This window comes from Myiozetetes cayanensis, unplaced genomic scaffold, assembly GCF_022539395.1.
Source record: "Myiozetetes cayanensis isolate MyiCay16 unplaced genomic scaffold, myiCay2020 scf6-25, whole genome shotgun sequence".
Classification (NCBI taxonomy): domain Eukaryota; kingdom Metazoa; phylum Chordata; class Aves; order Passeriformes; family Tyrannidae; genus Myiozetetes; species Myiozetetes cayanensis.
The window spans coordinates 51203325-51225439 of NW_026087853.1; the positions used below are offsets into that span (position 1 = coordinate 51203325).

The 22115-nt window shown below is 41.5% G+C and overlaps 1 protein-coding gene across 5 annotated transcripts in view; it reads right to left on the reverse strand.

Moving 5' to 3' along the window:
- The window catches only part of DENND2B (DENN domain containing 2B), a 167065-nt gene that overhangs the window by 58824 nt on the left and 86126 nt on the right, over positions 1-22115 (reverse strand). For 3 of the 5 annotated variants that reach the window (XM_050337187.1, XM_050337189.1, XM_050337186.1), the window contains 2 exons: positions 7802-9001; positions 3916-4052 (listed from right to left, as the gene is read on the reverse strand). In XM_050337187.1, coding sequence (XP_050193144.1) covers positions 3916-4052; positions 7802-9001 — 1337 coding nt within the window. The remainder of the gene's footprint in view (positions 1-3915; positions 4053-7801; positions 9002-22115) is intronic. The other 2 variants (XM_050337190.1, XM_050337191.1) reach the window with 1 other exon arrangement.

Below are 22115 nucleotides of genomic sequence, written 5' to 3' on the forward strand. Positions count from 1 at the left end.
ACTTTTTTTGGTAACAATCATAACAAGTGCTTTCTTCTAGATGTCAGGTGAAAAATACCTCAGAGACACAAGACCCTAAAAACCAGTATTAAACATCTCAACTGCATTTAGGGGAACAGACTGGAAAACTGAAACCATATGGTACAGATGACAGGAAATACTGTTGTCCACAAACACAGCAGAAGCAACTATCTCAGACATCCCTTAATACTGTGATAGTTTTTTGAATTCACACAAAGCCAAGCATGGTTTCCCCAACCAGATTCATAAACCCACATCAATTTTGGTCTGATTAAAGGCTCATTCAAAACCACAAGAAGCAAAACAATGTTAAGTTTACTATGACTGCCACATTCCTGTGAGTGCTAGTACAGAAGATGAATGAAGTCCACATGGTTCCTTGTACATGGAATACAGCTCTGATTTATATGAGGAATGTGCATCCCTTTATACATCTGCTGCTTGATTAATGCAGAAGGGATCATTATGTTCCAATCCAATACCTGTCTTGAAGGTAACATGCAGGTGTTTCATCTATTAAAGTCTACAAAAATATTACAAAATTAAAGAAAATGTCCAGTTCATGATGTCACTGGATTTCAAAGCACAATCATTTTTGCTTTTAATATACCTTAAAATTCCTTTTTTAATTTTTTTTTTTTTTTTTTTTTAAAAGTCAGCTCTCACAATAAGATACTCTAGCCACAGCAGTTCCTTGCTGTCCTGGTCATTAAAGGATAAAACAGTGCAAGGGCATCAGGACAAAGAAAAAGGTTTATTTTACATATGCATCACTTGAGGAGGGCATGTATTAAGCAAAAAAACAGTGAATCCAGTCCTAGCAATTATGTGCTTAGGAGCTGCACTAGTCTGAGTTAGAGCACTCAGTACCCCACACACAGTAACTTTTAGGTATCTAACACGAAACACGCTTTTCAGAAGATGTCCTCTGATAGATAATTCACAACTTATGCACAGCTCTCCTCTGCTTTGCAATCAGGGAGAGATGTCCCGCTGAGGGGCACCAGGTGAGGGGACACACTGACAGACAGGAGAGCTGGGCTTCTGTGCCATGTGACATCAGCAAAGTGAGGAATGGCTTAGTAGAAACTTTTCAGGAAGTTTAGAAAAGACGAATCCAGTCCCACAAGGGTCAGAATGACCTTGCAACAGTGCATGCCAGAGTAAGGAAGGCCAACCATACCTTGGTCTGTATTAGCAAGACTGTGGCTAGCAAGTCATGGAAAGTGGTAATTCCCCTCTATTTGGCCCTTGCAACGCCACACCTGGAGTATTCACAGCACCAGAGAGACATCAACAAACTGGAAATAGGCTAGAGCAAGGCTACTAAGATGGCTGGGAGCTGGAGTGCACAATATAAACAAGAAGAGGCTGAGAGAACTGGGATTGATTAACCTAGAAAAGTCTGTGGGATAACCCAACCCACTACCTAGAAGGGGAAGTGGAAAAGGTGGCACCAGGCACTGCTCAGAGGTGAAAGGATGAAGGACAACAGTCACAAATGGCAACAAGAAGAACTTGGACTGGAAATGGATAGAAAGAAAAATCTATTCACAGTGACATCAAGAAAAAGTTCTCCACAGTGGAGACTAAGCAGTGGAGCAGGCTGCACAGAGAGACAGTGAAACCATCCTGCTATGGTATTTCGAAAACTCAACCAGATGTAGCCCTAAGAAACCTGACCTAATATTGAAACTACCCTTGCTCTGAGCAGAGATTGGACCAGCTGACTCCAAAGTCCCTTCAAACCTGAATTTTATGATTCTATCTCACAGTGCTTAGAAAATTACTTAAGACTCACAACTTTCTTTTCTTGTAATTTAGAATTGACTTGCATTACAAATTTTAACTCTAAGAGGAAATTACACACTTTATTAAGTTTATTACTACAGCAACAATGTTTTAACCATCTACAAGCTTTTAGGGAGACAGGAGATTCAACAAGGTAGAGAAAAAAGACCCACCACTGCCTCTAGAGCAACTTTGCAAACAACACCCAAAGTATAGTGGCAAGTCCTTTGTAGCTTTGAAGCAGACATAGATCTATAAAACAAACTCACTCTTACAGGCACCTGGTTTGCATGAGTACAGAAGTGCTACTTAGAGACTGGGGTCTAGCACTACTGGTATAAATTGCAGATGTGATACACAAAACTACGATAGTTTCTTTAAAGCTGGAGATCAAACCACTTTGGCTTGTCTTTAATCAAGCTTGACAGTTTATAAGAATTATACTGATTTTGTATTCCCCCTGCACTGCCTGTATTGAATGAAGTGCTTGGAAAGAGGTTGTTAAAAAGCAGTACAAAACAATGAAGTTCTGTGTTTGTCCACAGATCTGAAATTTTGCATTCTCTTCCCACTGCCCTGCCAAAATGCCCAAATTATAGTCTGAAGGCAGCTGGTTTATAGTTCCCATGAGCTGGAAGAGCCCATTATGATTTTGCTTTACCGAACCCAAGATTTCTTCTCTTTTGAAGAAAGCTTCTTACCAGTCCTGCACATTTTATTTTGATATTTAACAAACCAGAGCAAGGAAAAGAAGCATTACCACCTAACATCGGGCAGCACATTGACAAATTCCGAGAAAATATGAGCACTGTAACTAACACACAATACATTTTCAAGTATGAATTGTGTGGTCTGTCATGGAAAAGGCTGATGTTCACATAAAGATACTCTTCACAGAGGAAAACTTCTCAGTATCTACAAAAGCTCTCATTTTTACTAACAAATACTGAGCAAGAGCATTTTCTTCTGTTCTGAAAGCATTTTTTTTTTTTTGAATGGCATAGATGAAGAGTACAGCTGAAAATGGAAAGAATAAATTCCTGTTTTCACTGAGGCTGACAAGCCAGAGAGAGAATTTGGGTATGACAAAGAGCCCCAGGCTGCAATTTGTGGCCACTGCTCTTTGCTGTATCAACTGATATGACCAAGAAGAGTTTTGTTCTATTATCTTTATTTGCCTTTCAGGCATTTTTCAGCACTACTAGAGTGACTTTACCAGACTAAACAAGCCCAGCTTGTCAGTGTCTCTTCAGAGGACATGTGCTTCAGGGTCCATGACTATCTTGGTTCCCCTCCAGTTTTCAGTATATAAAGATTCATTGTCCAAAGTAAAATGAAGTTCCCTTTCTATCTGCTGTAATAATATAACACTGAAAGAGTTAAAAACAATGCAGATATTCATCACTTGTGTGGAAAATCTGTGCTCTGAAGGGCTGCCCAATTTTCAGTAATTGTAACAACTTTTTTTTGATGTTAAAAGAATGTACGCATAGGCCATACATTTCCTTCTAAGACCGAAAGAAACATGTTTTTCTTATGAAGCTTAATCAAAACAGTGCTTTTTTTGTTGTGCACTTCTGATGGTTGTATAGCTAAAGGAAATTAATTCCTCTTTAACCAGCAACTGGGACTTAGGGAAGATCAGGAACAGTGCTACAAAAAACTGCTTTGGGGCAGTCCACACCAGAGTCCTGAAAAGCTCAGGGTGACCACACAAGGCCTCTGGGGTTAATCTTGCTATTGGATAGCTCTGTAAACACCGTCTCAAGTTCAGTTCTTTGCATTTTTACACCACTCAAGGCTTCAAGCCAAGGTCGTGATAAAAAGAGTGATTTGGTTCTTGAAAAGCATTGGCAAAAAGCTGACCAAACAGTCTGTTTCCAATAGTACCCAATAAAGTCCAGAAGAATCAAGACTTCCTACATGCAGACATTACTACTTCCTACATTTGCACTGAAGGATCAAACCCTTTTACCCTCCATTAATCTCTCTTTACTGACAGCACCGAATGCTCCTGCACATTGCACGTGTTCAACAATACGTGGCCTGCCCACCACCACTTAACATCCCGCTGTGAGCCCGGGTACTGCAGCAGCTTCTTACCTACAATGTCTTCATAGGCATTTTCTTCTAAAGTGCTCTTGGATCCAAATTTATGCTGGCTCTCAGTCCCATTTTCAGTCGGGGAGGGAGGGTATAGGGATTGCAGACTTGAGGCATCCTCAAACTCAAAGGATTTTCTGAAGTTGAAAACAATAAGTAATTAGTAACTAGAATGCAAAATTATTTGAACATTTGGATGGGTGTTTGCTAAGAAAGACATATAAAATGAACTACAACAACAAAAATCACATGTCATGTTTTAAGAACTATCTTTTAGAGGATCCTAAGTCCTGTGTTCACAGCAGTCTCTAGTATAGCCACCTGTGACACTTTTAGGAGATTGGAAGTATTCCTATCCCCATTATGCAGACAGTGAGAAAATACCAAGAAAGTATTTTTGATATTTTTGAGAATTTACAAGGTTAGCAGCACAGTCCTGAGGTTAGAAATAGCTTTGCTCTTGCCAAGCTCCCCAGAAGCATGTGGCCCTCTCTCCTCAAGAAAGGCATATCTCTGAAAAGCTTTCCTGCACTAGTTGTTCTAGGAGATACAGCACTCACCACTCACATCTTGAGTGGTAACATTAGGCACCACTCACATCTTGAACCTTCAGATGTGTTCCTGCACAGAGGTCAGTGTACAGATGCCAGAGGCAGACTCGTGTGGAAGTCACCCCTTTCTCTTGCACACCCTGTGTCAAACACTATCACCAAAGGGCAAAGCACTGAGGAAATCAGTGCTCTCTGGAGTGGGTGAGCAATCTGGGCTGATGGCTGAGGGCCTGAAGGCTTGGCCTTTCTGGCAGGAAGGTGAGGACCAGCTGGGTCAGATGAACCCTACAATTTGTCTCCCACCTGGGTACTTGAAGGAGGGGCGATTCACCACCTCCCACCTACACCTGCCCCAATGCTGCAGAGCAGTTCTAGAGGAAGAAGAGCGGGAGTCCTTCCCCGTCTCTAGTTTACACAGCACTTGTTCCCTCAGGCAATATCTATGCTGAAGCTGGGAGATCCCTGAATCACAGTGCCAGCTGTACAGGGGCTGGCATTCATTGGACTGATTTACTGCTGAGGATGAAATGGTAATAAAAACGGGCTCAGGTCAGAGCATAAATCCTGTGGTGCTGTAAGGCTTGTAGAGACTGTGCTAATGCCCATACTTCACTCACTGAGACCCAAACTAGATTAACAATAAATTGTTCTGCCATCAACCCCTGTTCTTCTTGCCAGCTGGAGTTACAGCACACCCATATGGCAGTGAGTCTCATGGGACATACTTTGGTCTGTGAATTGGCTCGAGTATCCCTGTAGGTAACAAAATGACTAACATGCAGACACAGCATTTGACAAGAGTGTTTCCTATTTGTCTACTGGAGCAGTATTACAGGTCTGGATCACGCTTAGGAGCCTCCTCTCTCTCCTTTCCCTAATCTTCAGAATATCCAGGTCCAAGTTATGCACATCAGGATCACAGCAGAAACAATCTGTGCATTCCAGATCCAAACACCTGCTCCTCCACACCTACTCTCAGCTATAAAGGAAGCTTATACACTTAAGACATACCTGTGTATCAAAGGAGACTTTCTAAAGTAGTTAAATATCCAACTCCTATAAGATTTCAAGGCAACACTATGATGTGGTGACACTGTGTAGGATCACAGGAATGGTTTTGTGGACTGACACTCAGCTGTGGTCCATGTATCCCAAGCCTATCCTGTGACACTCCTCTCCTGCACTGTGTGTGTGCTAGAGGATCTACAACTGCTAGGGAACATCCAGCTCACATCAAACTGAAATAATGAACCTACTGTGGGCACCAGATCCTCTGAATACAGACTGTCCCCATGCTAGGAGGCAAACATAAGAGACCTTCCCCCATTTTACTAGAATGACAAATAAATCAGTGTTTTCAATCAAAACATTAGAAGAATAAATACCCACAGTCCATTCCCATGACATTCCAGTGAGTGCAAACCATGTGTGTGTTCAATCTGAAACACAGAGCTACAAGCTGTAGACACAATGAATTATGTCTGTTGTCAAAAAGAGAACAGCTTAGATAGAGAGTTTTCAGTAATTACTATTAACTAAATACTGTCATTCCTAGATGAATGGTATGATCTTAAGTTCTTTGTAAATCCTGACAGTTCTCCTTTCTGTAACTAAAGGAAGATGATAAACTTAAGATTTTATAACAGATTTCCACCCAGCCTTAAAGACAGCCAGCAAACCTGAGATTTTTAGGAGATTGATTTAAACTCATGAGTAATCAGAGTTGAGTCCAGAGAAATCACTAAACTACTGTAAAGCTGTTACAAATAAATATACACCTACCCTGTAAAATGTCAAACTGATTTGCAAGAATCATCAGGTTCACATGATAACATTGTAAATCCTACAACTTGTACTCTACTAATCACAATTTAGATTAATAAATAATGCTTTTCTTTTGGGTTTGAATCTCCTAACCCTACAGGCCTGAAGCTCCTTTGCTGAACTGTGCTGTTGTCTAACTCTGCTACAACAGGAGACTGAACCTGGAGAACAGCAGGTATCTCTTCTTGAAAGAAGTTTCAAAACTTCATCTCAAAGATCATTGTCATAAAATACTGTGATTCTTAGATGATTGCCCCTTAATTTACCAATAAAGGCTATTGGTTATACTAGAACATTTCAAAGTCAGTTGTTTATCTTCTGTACATTGCAAATGCTGTGCTGAACAAAACGAGGTAAGCTTTGCTTCACAAATTCTTGTTAAAAACTAGATTTACTTCCTCTGAAATCACTGCCAGAACTCAAAGATAAGCACTGCTAATCAGAGCTTCGCTTTCCACATTCCCCCCCTCCCCCATCTTTCTCAGAGAAACAACTCGTCTCAGCAGCGCTGTTCAATCCATTTCAAAAGCAGGTGTGCCTTAAAAGAAAAGGGCAGAATCCAAAGGTTCTACTTTTCCTCCCTCAGCATACTTCAGGTCAGGTTGTGCTGATGTAAACCTTTAATTAATTGAGTCAACACCAAGCACCAGATACTGAACTGATAATGTGCATCTGAGAAGCTGTTTAGCAGTTACTTACAAAACTAAATATCAAGGGGAATTGTGTGTGTCACACACATGCATGGATATGTGAACTTGTTAAAAATTATGTGTTTCGAATGCTTAGCAACAACTATGCCTATAATTTTCTAAGCAGTGAGCAGGATGAGTTTTATGATGCCTAAAACTCAGGAAAATCATGTAATTAAAACAATCTAAGCTCCACAGATTGCTGAGGAAATAGCCATACACTCTGCCCGTCATTAACTCAGGAAGGGCATAAGAGTCTTTCTGTGCCACAACAGTTTTCTCAGCATTAATCCTCTACAGCTGTTGATAGTAACTTAGGATACCATCCCTAAGCACTGAAATAAATAAAATCACCAGCATTGCATAAAACTGTCACAACCACTGTAGTAATGAGCTTTGGAAATAGAAAACCTGTGCAGGTGTGTTTTGGAGTGAACAGGAAGAAAAGACTATGATGAATCAGCTAGGGTCCCACAACAAGACAATAATGAAATTATGGTCCATTAAAAATCACAATCAAGAGCATCTGTGCCAAAATGAACTTAGATAACCTTTAGCACATGTGACCTAGAGCCTTTTTTAGGGATCCAGGAATGTAAGCTGTAGAAAACTGTAGGCATATAAAGGTATTGTACCAGTGCATCCCATCAGTGCAATACAGCAGAAAAAAAAACACTAGTCTTGCACACAACTCCTAGTTTTTCTTATGTCAAAAGCACTGCATTAGAGGAGAATTTACAATATTGTTACTGCAAAACCACAGCACACTTATTTATTAATTTATTTGGAGAACCGAGCACAAGACATTTCCTTGACTTTTACCTATTCTGGGATTTTCTGTGAAAGCGCGACTCTTTCTTCTGCCTTCTGGTCACGGGAGGTGCAGGAGTGGACGGGAGGGGAGGAGGAGCAGAAGGTGTAGGAGACGGAGGTAGGCCATTGCTTGGTTTATTTTTGTGGGTTTTGTCAGCTTCATATTCAAAGGTGCGTTTGGGCTTGGGGACAGGATTCACCGCGCTGTTGCCCGGGCTTTCGAGGAGCAGTTTAGGGCTGGCTGAGTTTGCAGTAACCCCCTGTTTTGTTTTACTGCTTTTCTCAGCCTCAGGGGGTGTTTCTGGTTCACTCCCCAAAATAACACTCCCTCCTTTGCTATCACTTAGGGTTTCACTCAGTCCCTCCACAGTCTTTTTCTTCCCTTTGTCAATACTGTAGCAGCTACTTGGTAACTGCGGGAGGCCTCTGCCCGACTGCTCCTTCAGAGCCTGCTCAATCTTCTGTATTCTGTTGAGCACAGCAGAGGACTCTTTCCTCCCATGGCCCTTAAGGAAAGTGGCAGAAGGAGGCTCGCTCCTGCTTGGTCTCTTTTCAAACCGATGGCAGGAATCCCTGTCCAGCAGTTCCTCCTCCTCTGTTTCCGGGTAAGAACACTCGGAAAACGTTCGGCTCATTCTTCTGAGCCCTTTGAAATCAAATGTCTTGTCGCTGCAGGGAGAGGTCAGCACACTGGGGCAGCTCTCACTGCCTGACCTCTCCCCAGCATCCCTCTTGTCCACACACACACTCGTCCTGGGGGACAGCTCCCGGCGGCATTCCCATTCTGTGATCTTCTGCCTGATGTCCAGCGCCTGGGAGCGGATGCTCACCCTGCTAATGGAGAGGGTCCTCGAGTTGGTGGCAGTGCCCAAGGACAGAGTGCTCCGGGCAAGTGGATGGCTCCCTATTGCTTCCCCATCTTGAGCCTCACTTGGACTCTCCTTTTGGTCAACCTTGGACACGGAGGGCCTTTTATCCAAAGCACCCACGCTGACGGCTTTGAGAGGGTGGCTCAAGGAGTCTGTGTCCGATGGGCTTGTGGAGGTGCTTTGGCGCGTAGACGTGCGGCTGTTCCAGTCCTTGAGGCACTGCCTGGAGCTGGAGACTTTGGTGAGCTGAGTAGAGCGCGAAGAGTCCTCACTATCACTGAGGGGGTAGGCAGGGCTTCTTCGGGGGGACAAAAGAGGTGGCGGAGTGGCTGACTGACACCTAGAAGCAGAAAGAAATAAAAAATCAAGTCCTTGTCCCCTTGTCTAGTTCTCCTTGGGGGAACTAGATTAGTTTCCAGATTTCTCCTGGCTGCAGGTCTTCATGTTGCAAGACTACCCCAAAGCACCACTGAGACACCAATGACCATTCAGCCACAGAGTCGAGGGCTGAGATTCAGCAGATTCTCACAGCAAACTACTGCCTTGAAGGCATCTACCACCTCCAGCTGAAGAGCTCCCTGACCTCACAGATTAAGGAGTCCCTCTTGCCCCACTGCAACAAAACTGGGAAAGACTGGCCAACAAGGAGAAGAGTTTACTCCCTGGCTGAGGTGAGCAAACCAATTTGAAAATATGTCAGTTTTTAATTCAGAATATCTGAAGCAAAGTAGCGATCATGGTGTTCAGACGCTGCAGTACTTTATCCTCAGGATTTCAAATCCCTGATATATATATAGTAAACTAAATAAAACAGCAAAAGACCTACTTTGTCTTTGGTCTGATGCTGTGGCCAACAGATTAAATTTTCCTTATCAAACAAAAGTAATTTCTTGTCAAACGAATATTACAGACTGAGAAAACATATTAATCTGCCCACTCTATCTGTTGAAGAATATGAACTGTATAAAAGATCTCAGTGTTACCCTGAAAAAAACCCTTGGAACAAATTCTTACCATGGTTTGCAAAATCAGCTATTATTGCTGGGGTTTTGCACACTGTTGCAAAGATTTTTGAGAACAAAAAGACAAAAGGAAATTAAACAAAACATTAATCAGTTGGCTCATCAGAGATGAGCCCGCAGTAAGAAAATTAAGCCAAAACTGTGTCAAAAAAGGGGGTTTGCTGCATTGCCAAAAACCATACACACAAAACATAGCAGAAATAATCACAACTCCTCTAACATTTTGCCCTAGCAACCTTTCTGTTCCAAACAGCACAGAAAGAAAAAGAAAGACCCATAAATAATGTCTTGCATATGCAATTAAGTTTATGTTTTGTGAAGACTGTGGACAACAAGCTGGTTTTTTATAAACTGTCCTGTACACACAAGATCCAAATCAAAGAGCTGTTTGACCAAAAGTAATCATAGGAACAAATGTCTCCACTATAGCAAAGGGACAAGAGGTTCAGAAGATCCCTGCTGCTATATTGTTTTCTTCCCAACAACCAGCCAATACCTACAGGCAGAGGAGCCAAGTTCTGTGCGTTAATCCAAAAATCCAGAGCACTGGGGTGACTTCTGAAAAATTTACTTTGACATAGGAGATATTTTCTTCTCCTTCAAATACAACCCCAAAGCAAATTATTTGATTTCACCTCAGTTTCTTACAGTGGATACTTCACAAGCAAAGCTCAGAAGCATCACAAAAGAAAAAAGTTCTGGTCAGAAAAAGACCATGATAAAATTGTAACAAAAGGGAATTTTTTCTTTTTTTCGGAGGCCTGTGACAAGAAAGTGTATTTGAAACAGAAGCTGCACCACTTGACAACTTCTGTTTCTTCATTGTTTCGAAAAATAAACATGCCTATAGGAAAAGAGAGATCTCAATTCAAAGACAATGGCAAATACTCCTACATCAACTACTTAAAACTTCCTCATTTCAGGAAAGAAAGGATGCATGTCAGAATATGCTCTTTTCATCCTGGAAGTTGAATTTCCTGCTATCCTATACAGCTGCAGGCAGGTGTCTTAAGGGATCTCAGAAGATCAAAAGCAGGTGACAGATGATAAGTGGTTTTGGCTGGCTGTTGCAGCACAGAGTTTGTAGTGGATTACCTGGAATTACCTTGGCCGACATACCTTTACAGTGCCTGAAGATGAAACCTAAATCAGCCTTTGCCGGCTTGGTGGGGCACCCTGAATCTTCATTGTTTCTGTCTGTCTCATCTCAGTCTCTTCAGTTTAACACCACAAACCCAAACTTTTATATTATTCTTAACACTCCTTTAGCTTTAGGTCATGTTCTCTTATTCTTTTATGTCATGCAGGCCTGCCCCAGAGCTGCACTCAGGGTTCTCTCAAGGAAAAAGGTATCACCCAGTGGAAGTGTATTTTACATCTAAAGGCTACAGCCTCCACTGCAACCTTAGAAGCCATTTGTTGTCTCAATCCACTGCCAGGATTCAGCTAGGGGATAGGGACAGAAGAGGCCATGCAAAATGCTTTAGCAACTTATTTATTAGAGTCTAATCTGTATTGACAATAGCAAGAATAAAATACAAAATTACAGGAGTAAAGTCAGTAAAATGGGATAGCAGAGGTAAAGGACACGCTGACAAACATAGAATCATAGAAACTCGCTTTTGACTTACTGTATAGAAAACATCATAGCCATAGTCCTTTATCTCATTACAATCTAACAAATATCTTCTCAGTTGTTTCCACTGTAAGGAAAAGGGTTGGTGACTCATCAAGAGAGGAGGAAAAGGGGAAAATCATGATTTGCATAACCTGCAGAAGTTGCAAAACATTTCTTCTTAAGAGATATGAGCCATTCTTTTAAACTCCAAATCCCCAGTAAGGTAACTGCAATTAAGGCTTTATCATGAAACCCCCAAATTCAGTTACAAAATTCCCACTCACTTCCACTGTGCAAGACTGGGGCTGCAGAGCCACAGGCCTTCTGGAGGTGTATGCTGTCAAGTACTTGAGATACCACAGTCAAGAAAAGGGTTCTGTTTTACATGGCATTACACTGTAAATTTAAGTAATCCAGAGAGAATCTATAGGACTAATTCAACAACAAAGTGGAACAAAGCTTTGTCCCAATGGTTTCAGCACGCACTCTCTAAAGCACACTGGCAAGTAACAGAATTAAAGAACAAAAGAAGTCCAAAAGCTGATCAGTGGATAATAAAATGGTTGTGACCCAAGAGACCTACTTACATTAGAAGAATATTCTTTTGAAGGGACAATAGTTTCACAGACTTTAAAAGCAATATTACTGGACAGGAGATGAATAATTAATCAACTTGCAAACTTGTATACAAATAGTAAAGCAAAATGTTTTTATTGAAGTTTTCTACAAACACAATGATACAGTGCAGCACTTACAAAGCAGATCTTACATAAATTTTCCAAATATTGTGTATAAACAGCACAAAAAAAGATTATGGAATCAATTTTAGCTTTCTTAACAAGTTCACTGGACAACACCTTCATTCTTGGCAATGTTTTTTGGTTGTTTTTTTTTTTTGAGAATATCAGCATTTCACAAAAGACACTGTAATAAGTTGCTCTGATTCCCTGTCTAAGGGCACTCTTCCAACATGCAGCCTTAGGTGTGCAGCTCTAAAACCACTGCCAGGTCAGCATTGCATTGCAGTCTCAAAGACAATCACCTGCCAAGCAGCCCTCAATGTCCTCTAAACAGGTCACAGACCCTGAAACTACCTTCCTGCTGGGACTTGTTGCTGCACAGTAAGGAGAGCAGACAGAATCCAAGAGGTGATTTCCAGCTCTCTGGGCCACGTTCAGCTTTGCTGATGTGACTTGTTCCCTGAGAAATCAGCAGAATTAGAGTACGAGAAAACTGATACTATCAGTCATGCTCTGTAGGATTTTGAACTGTAGACACAACTGATCTTTATATTCTGATTCAATCTCTTCTCTCCAGGTTCCCTTTTTCCCCACCCAGACATAGAAAAAACTTTTAATTTACAAAAACTGACATTCTCCAGGCCTGCTCTCAAATACAGATATGATTTTCACGGACCAATGTAGTCATTTTGTTTTCTCTAATAAAGGCTACTGTCAAGAGGCATCTCTTTTTACCAGTTCCCATAAACACATGTTGATAACAGTGGAGCTGTATCTCAGCTGAACCAAGAGAGCAGAGGCACTTGTTTTGAGATAATTTGCAACCTACTCATCACAAAACAGAAGATGAAAAAGAATTAATTCCTGCCTTCTTTGTGAGGGCTCTGGAAAGGCTGACTTGTACTAAAAATCTGTGGGGATAGAGAAGAGCTGGTTCTTGGTGCCATAAATGCCTGAGTCCTCACTCTATATCTGACCCAAAAGTCAGAAAGTCTCCAATTTTGGACAATCTTCTACCTGCAAAACGTGGGTGTATAGAAGAGGGAGAATTTAATTCCTGGAAGCCACTCTGAAAATGGGCAATATAAAAGTATTAGCAAGATCAGGGGGCCTGGCCTTTTGGTCCAGTTGAGCAGAAGCACAGCTCCTTCCTGCTTCCATGGCCAAACATCAACTCCAGAAAAGAGGAGAAATGAGTGCAGACAATTCTCACAACTAGATGACATATGTTTCAAAATCAGGAGACAACCAGAATGATGGGTAAAGAGCTGGGTTTATACGTCTTTTGGAAATCAGAGTACAGGTGGATAATAAGAATATACATTTATTGAGGAGTTTTGCATTCATGGCCAACACACTTTTTACACACTAATAATAATCTTAAGTTGTATTTCAGACCAGGCTTAAGGGTGACTGGTGGGTGGTTAAATGACTTGCCTTGAAAGAGTTACGGGACTCCTAACTCCTCACTGCCCTGCTCTGACCTCTGACCTAAGCAGCTGAGACTCTGCACTGCTGTTTTATCTTTCCTGAAGTGTCAGTAGTGACCCTACAGATCATCCTCTCCTGGGGAAAGACAAGCTGGAAGAAACTGCTCAGCAATCTTTCAGTTTTGCAAATCCCTTCTGCTTTGCTTAAACCAACATGTACAGAATAATGACACCGTTTTTGGCTCTCTCATCCAGGGAATTTCCCACTTCAACATGCTCATGCATGGGAGCCAATTTACTGAAAAAAAAGAGCAAGGAACGTGCTGACAAAAAAGGTAGTGGGTCTTTCCAGGCTCCTGTTGATGAGATCCCATCATTCCACAGTGATACTGAAGTGTGGTGACCTCACACAAAGACACAGCACTGGTTTTATTCCTCAGGACTTTCTCCCTACTTTGCTAGAAAAAACAGTGATTTCTTAGTATTTTATTTAGCGTTTTCTTATCCCTGGTTCTTCTCAGGGCATTGTGCCATTTCATCAGGACAACCTAACCTGTTTCAGGGTAACGATAACGTCAGAATCAGCTGTGACCATTGACATGTTAGTTTGGGTATTAGTAGATTTGGCCTGCCACACAAGACTAGAGCCTTCTTGTTGCTCTAACCAAAATCTAAAGAGATCTGAGACAAAAGCAACAGAAATTTCACCTTGCAAGAGCACCAAAATTCGTGTTTAATGCAGACTCTAAAGCTGCCCTGATTCCAGGTAATTGAGTGTGTAACTTCAGAATTCTCTGGAAATTTGTAAGAGAGAATTCTAACACATGTTCAGCTACCAACTTTCAAATTATTTCATACAATGTTACAAATTAGTAATATTTTATAATTAATGATGATTTTAATTTCTTAAAGAACCTCTCTTAAGCAAAAGATTACCCAAAAATGATCATCTGAAGCACTAATTCAGATTTTTATTGGTAACACTCTATAGGAAAGAATGGTAAAGCCCAGTGCTTTCTGGCATCTTGTTAGTCTTTTTGGCTTCTGAGCAAACAAGATGGTTGTGTTCAGACTTCAGGATGAAAAACTGAAATTGTTTTTGTAACTGGATGTTGAAAAACCCCTAAAGCCTGGAGATTTTATTGCGAGTCAGGTGAGCTTATTTACATCCTGATCTTCAATCAGTATACACCTCCAAATAGTTGAAGGGCAAGTGAATTACGAAACTTGGAGAACAAGATGTAACTTATTGGATTCTTGAATTTTCAAAAGGGTTTTTTCTCCCATGCAAGCCTAATTTCTCACCACAATAAAAAGCTGTACTTGCATTTTTGTACTCAAACTAAAAATGGATCATATTCTTCCCAACTTCTACCCATAATTCAAAAGGCCAAAACAAAAATGAGGATGGACATTTCTTGAACCAAACAAAATCATACCCACCCAAAAGCAGAGCTTTGTGCTGTCAGACTGCAAGAGAGTGGTTGGTCAGCCCAGAAAGATCCCTCGAGTAAGGAGCAATTCCTACTTCATGCCAGCCACTGTGAGTACAAATACTGGAATTTATCCTTCCCAGAGCAAGGCACAGGGAAAGGGAATCACACTCTGCTCACCTGCAACCAAGGGCACCATATGCATTTTGATGCACTGCTTCTGAGAACAGATGTAATGGCTCACTATGGTATCCATTTAAATCCAACTCCCATTTGATTCAACATAATAGGCAGAGGAGACAAACAGAAACTCAAACTAGAACCAGTGTTTATGTCCCATCACTTCTGTGACCCAGGCAAAAGAATCATTTTTAGAAAGGTTCAGTACCAGCAGCTCCTTGTAACTAGTACATTTTCACACCGCCCTAGAGGGAACTGCTGCCAGGAAATCACCCAGCAAACAAACAGAGAAGCCTCTTCTGCCTCTGTCAGAGATGACTGGGAAAGCTCCCACTAAGAACCAATATTTTTGCATGACCAAAAACTGAAAACACTACTGCAGGACAGCAGTCTCAGAGTGATGCCTTTTCAGGTGCAAAAAAGGCAGAGTAGTTCAAAGCAGATCAAGAAACCTTTAAGCACTTGACTGAGCAATGATGAAGGACACTTCTCAAAAAATTCCCTCTTCCTCTCTCTGTACGAGAACTAGGAACAAATTTCCTCTATGCTTTCCTCCAAAGAACTATGAGAAGTCCTCTTTTTTGCTCTCAAGCACTAGCCATCAGTGGTTTGGTTGCACTTCAAGATGAGTTATGGAACAAACCATTGGACAGAGCAGCAAAGGTTCAGCATTATTTGCTTGTGACAATGTGCCATTTCCTCACCCCAGCTACATTCTCACCAGAGGGAACAGACGGGCAATAACAGTGGCTGCTGCAAATCTGCAAAGCAAAGGGACCCCCTGCACTACTGATGTTAAATCCACTTTTGTTTGGCAGTAAGCCTTTCTACTACAGTATATTCTGTGCTCTCATAGCACATAGCATTTTAATTTTCTACATAACTCAAGTAGCTAATTACAGATTATATTTAATTATCTTAATCTAAGTAAGAGCTTATGGTGAGTAAAGGAGGTGAACTTTTCACACTGAAGTGCTGGGCACACGCTAGAAAGGTGGTTTTCGAGCTAATTCAACTTGGAAATGAAGCAAGTAGTACAACTTGTCGTATCTTGCCTCTGACTTGGGAAGGAAAGTGATGTAAGTGGTAACAGAACAAACCCCATTCCTCCAGACGCTTTATGATTTTTGAGCTCTCACCAGGAGTATGGCTCAAAATCCCCAAAAATCTGCATTCCAGATAACCTCCTCCCATTATTGTTGACTTTGGGATTGTGACAAAAACAAGACAGAAACTTTCTAAACTGAAAAGTGGATTTGCAATAGAAGGCTGTTTGAAATAAGCTCACTCTCATGAACATGTGGAGTGATGGAAAAGTCCCAGCACTTAGAAAGAATGAGGCAATAAAATCAAAGTGGACAACAAATCACAGAATGTTTAAAGATAGAACAAAAATAGAAAGACCAATTATTTTCTGTTTGTACTTCTGAATTTCTTCCCCTCAAATGATTTTGATACTTTCCATTTAAATAAAAACTGAAACCATATCAGAGCTACAAGGACTGTGAATTAAAAAAAACATCAAGTTCTATGTGCAGTTTTTAAAAGCTCCACTTTTTGTGCTCCCAGGAAGTACCGAGTTCATGGTAACATTTGTGGGACACGTTTGTGGGGGTGCTGTGATGAATTCCTGCCATTAACACCTATCTGGGGCTCTGGGTCTTTGCAGGGAGTTCATGAAGAGATGTACACACAATCACAGCTGACTGCAGCTAAACTGTGCTTTTATGGCTCAGAAGCAAAAGGTCTGATTCACATCAGTGAAATGTAGGAATCATTCTGCCAAAGTAAATTCTGTGAAGTGGCATCTATGCTCCAAAACTGTACACAAAAAAAAAGGGCAAAGAAATCAAAGCTGATGAGTCAGATCCTAAATACTTGACTTAGACTGGATCTGTAAAGCAAAGACAGCAAGATAAATCTGACAATGACAAATGACTGTAAAATAAAATGCGATCAATCAGCGTGCACTCAGTACACGCCTTTGCCAAGAAGTTTCTAAGGGTGAAGAAGATAACAGGAAATTGTGACATTATCTAGGCTGAGAGGGTTAGATTGCCTGCCACCCTAGATTTATGGCACTCTTCTGCTCTGTTACAAGGCAAATGCAGGATGGTTTTTAAACAATTTTCATATCACATTTAAGCCTTTTTCACCCTCCCTGTCCAGACACAAATGATTACCCAAGGCAAAGATCAACGAGCCTGTGCTGTACCTTCTATCACAGTGATAAGAAGATGACTGGGAAAAAAAAATAAAATCAAAAAGCAAGAACTGAAGAATCAGAGTAAGCCATCCTCTCTTTTCCACCAAAGTACAGTGCATGGGTTTATAGGAACATCTCTCAGTTTCTCCCTAAAAATACAATTCTAAGTTAAAAAATGGATGTCTCTCCTACAGTTAGTCTTTTCCCATAACCTGTAGATATTTTCACTGTTATAGCTCCACTATGACTTATTTTTATTATGTTCTGGAATCGGCTCAGCACGTTTTAGTCTCACCTGATTTCTTAAGGTCTTGGGAGTTCCATTGGAGAGGGAGTGGTAACACAGCAAGTGATGGCATTTTCTTAAACCAGGCAGAATGCACAAACCCTTGTTTGTCTATTTAAGAACTGCCAGTCCTTGAAACTTGTTCTTTAGCAGCATGTCTGAACGTGCTGACTATTCAAAACCCCGGTGCACATAGAAGTTCTCAGCTTTACTTCTTCAAAGCACGGGTGATTTTTCAACATGCTTGTTTATCTGCCCTAGAATATCAGAGCAATAAACTCTGTGGAACTAATTCTGCCAAAGCTTTCCAAGTGTTCTGTGTTTACATGCACACAATTTGGGATGGGTTAAAAATTATTTTTGTGAATTGTGATGCTTAGTTTTTAAGATATCTGAGGGCATTCTGCATTTGGCAACCCTGAAGCCTGGAATTCTGGTTTGGAAAAGTTGTTGTAAAATAGGCTCGTTCCTTTTCTGCTCTGACAAGTCAGAAAACCTTACAAGGTCACTGTATGCTTTACTGAAACACTCTACACCCAAAAAGAAAATAACTGAACTGGAAGTAAAAAAGTCCTAAGTCCTGTCTGCACACTAATACAGGATACAACCAAATCTGCTTTCCCTGCTTCACATATAAACCGACCTCTAGGTCACACAAAACCTCACCAGATAGACCCAAGAATAAATATCTAAGAGGGACAGAAAAAGAATAGAAATTCAGGACTGCATCCCATCTTTAACAAACATTTTTAACCTCATCCACTCAGAGAAGTTGCTTTCAGAACAAAGTTCTTTGTTTGCCTTTCCTACCAGTATCCACATTTTCCTTCCAGACCCATCAGCTTAGCTCTGGTTCTCACTGTGCTGCAGTGAGGTCTTCCTGTAAAGATTTCTTTTTTTCCAGTGTTCTGGTTTTGTAAAGTAGTTTATTTAACACAGTGAGAAAGCATCCTAGAAGTGCAGGTTATAAAACTGAACGCAATTATTCAGCAACTTGCTCTGAAACAGGCATTCTTAATTTCTGTCATCATTTCAACTACCAGTATCACAATCCAGGATGTGTGAGGCCTGAAACGTCTGGAGAAAATAGAGTATGTCACACAGGACAACACCAAAGTGATTGAAAAGATCTGAGAATGTCTGTGCTGCTCCTGGAGTTACTGCACCACATAGGAAACAAAAGCAAAACAAAAAATAAATTTTAAAATCCCAGCAGAATAGAAGCTCCTACGTTATCTCTGTAAGTCCAGAACAACCTCAACATCAGCCCTGTTTGGATACAGCTGATCAGATCCAACCCTGTCTTACTGCCATGCAATTGAAGCTCATGCCTTGTGAAGGTAGGACATGGGTAATATGGACTATCTGAGGAAGGGGAAGAGAAAGACTAATTCTGATTTCAAGTTTTCTCTACAGAGTGCTCAGGCCTCTGAGGGGTCTCATCTCTGACCAGAAGGTGGCTGCCATCCTGTTGTCAGGACAACTACAGCAACTCAGTTTAACTTTCTGCAAACTTCTCCTCCATAAGCAAAAAGCTGAAGCAATGGCATAATATCAGCACACCACGCTAAGAAAGCTTATCTGTTCCCTGAAGGACACCTTCTGTACACGTTTCTAAAACATGGGTGAAGCAGTCGTCAGACTTTTCGTTTGTTACTGTATTACTCTTACAGTGATATGACTAGAGAAATGTGCCCTTGTTCTTCATCTTGAACTTCATTTTGTAAGTTTTACCCTCTCTCCTTTGTCCCTTAGAAGAGTGAATTTCCACCTGCCTAGGCCTCCAAAGACCTCTCTGCCTCAAATTTGGACTATTTTTCCAACATAAGCAAGGATATTACCATCGTCTCTGAACATTCCAGTCACTTAGTCATGCAATTGCACCCCAACAGTTGTCTGTCTCTCACCCGTACACTGACATTCATTACAACCTTTGAAGATGGTCAAAACAGTTTCCTACCAAAAGCCACACTTCTTTTTTTCTTTTGTAAGAAGCACTAATAATATCTCTCACAACACATGACTTTCATGTAAACAACTGAAAGAAAAAAACCCAAAAACAATAAATGCAGGATTTTTTTTCAGCACCTGAAAAAGCACAAAAGAGAAGAAACCGTTGCTAAGTGAAAGATGACTCATAAAGGTGCCAAAGCAAGGCAGAGAGAAGGAAACACATGGACACTCTCTGCTTTCTCAAATACTGCAAATACATGTTCAGGTGATATGTAATACTGCATATGTTCAGAAGAAATAGCTAGTACAGACTTGCAGCACAGCTTCTGTATCAGGGTAGATTGAGAGTGCAAACAGCATTTCAGCTGCCTGCCATGACTTATACTGACCTATAAGTGAGCTGATATCCCTCGTACCATCATGTACAAACCAGGCAAACCTGTACCACAGACCACAGCTGCACTGCCTGACATGCACAGATACACTCCATGTTTTATGGACTCAGTGGTGAGAGGAGCAAAGGAACATAACTACAGATGAAATAACATAAAATACAAAGATTAAGAGTCTACCCCATACATGTTAATTGAGTATGCAACTTGTCTCATCTTTGGAGGCTGTATCCTGTATTCTGGAGGAAAGATTTCAGAGTTTACACCCCCAGCCTCTCTTATTATCATAATTTTCTTTAGAGGCTCTGACCTTATGGAATGCAAAATAAATTCCAGCTATGATAACAAATATGGCCCTTGGTACACTTTCCACTGTGCATAGATGTGGCTGGATGCCAGGTGCCCACCAAAGCTGCTCTGTCACTCCCCTTCCTGAGCTGGACAGCAGAGAGAAACACAGCAAAAAGCTCATGGGTTGAGATACGGACAGGAAGCGATTCTTCACCAATTATAGTAACGTCATTGGGGGAAAAGAGGTAAGCAACAAATTAACAGTCAAATATGAGTAGGATAATGAGAAATAAAACCTTAAAAACACCTTCCCCTCTACCCCTCCCTACTTTCTGGGCTCAACTTTACTCCCGATTTTCTCTACCTCTTTTCCGTCAGCAGCACTGGGTCATCAGGAATTGGGACTGTAGTCCGTTCATTGCACACTGTTTCTGCTGCTCCTTCCTCCTCAAGGGGAGGACTCCTCTCACTGCTCTTCTCGTCCGGCATGGAGTCTCTCCCACAGGAGATAGTTACACTCTTCTCCTGCTCCAGCATGGGTTCTCTCCCATGGGAAAGAGTTACACTCTTCCCCTTCTCTGGCATGGGGTCTTGGGAGACAGTTATACTCTTCCCTTGGTCTGGCATGGGGTCTCTCCCCCGGGAGACAACTCTCCACAAACTTCTCCAAGGTGGTTCCTTCCCAAGGCTGCAGTTCTTCATTAACTGCTCCAGTGTGGGTCCCTTCCAAAGGGTGCAGTTCTTCAGGAACAGCCTGCTCCAGCCTGTGTTCTCCCCAAGATCCCAGGTCCTGACAGCAAACCGGCTCCAGAGTGGGCTCTTCTCTCCACAAGTCCACAGGTCTTTCCAGGACCCTGCTCCAGCATGGGCTTCCCACGGGGTCACAGCCTCCTTTGGGCACCCACCTGCTCTGGCATGGGGTCCTCCATGGGCTGCAGGTGGATGTCTGCATCCCCATGGACCTCCATGTCCTCCTGCAAGGACAGAGCCTGCTTCCCTACAGGCTGCAGGGGAATCTCTGCTCTGGCTCATGCAGCACCTCCTCCCCCTCCTTCTGCACTGACCTTGGTGTCTACAGGGCTGTATCTCTCACATATTCTCACTCTTCTCTTCTCTGGCTGCATTTGCTCCTGCGCAGTAAATGTTTCCCCTCTTAAACACATCATCCCAGAGGTGCTGCCACCACCACTGATGGGCTCGGCCTTGCCCAGCAGCGGGTCTGTCTTGGAGCCATCTGGCACTGGCTCTGTAGGATACAGGGGGAAGCTTCCAGCAGCTTGTCACAGAAGCCACCCCTGTAGCCAAAACCTTGCCAGTGCAATGGATTTGCACAGATTAAGAAGAAATTACATACTTCGCTTGAATTTATGAGGGAATTTTTTTTCATTCCCTCTTATTCACTTTCTTTAAATATCTCTGCATCAGGGTTTGATTTTCTTCTGGCTTATGTCAGCACAAATCAAGACTTACTGAAGAGAAGTTACTAAAGATGTAAACTGATGCAAAACTTACTGCAGGAAGATTTAAGGCATTGACCTGGTACAAATGTACACTTACAGAGAACAAAGTTTCAGTCTAAAAGCATTTGCACTGAAAATTAAATTATGCTACTATATCTGACTGGTTACTATATGCTTCATTCTACTTCATTTATCTAAATAAGCCAGGAAAATGAGGGAATGTGTTAGGCATATCCACTACTGAGCATGGTGTGAAAAAATTGGCTTAACAAAAGTTGTTGGTTTTTTTTTTTCATTGAAGGCAGCTTTAAAAAACTCTTTGATCTAGTTATTCCCCAATCTGTTGGCATACACAAACTGAAAAAGAAAAATGGAAAAAAAAAAAAAAAAAAAAGGAAGAAAAAAGAAAGACAGACAGTAAAAGGAAAAAAAGCCAAAGCTGT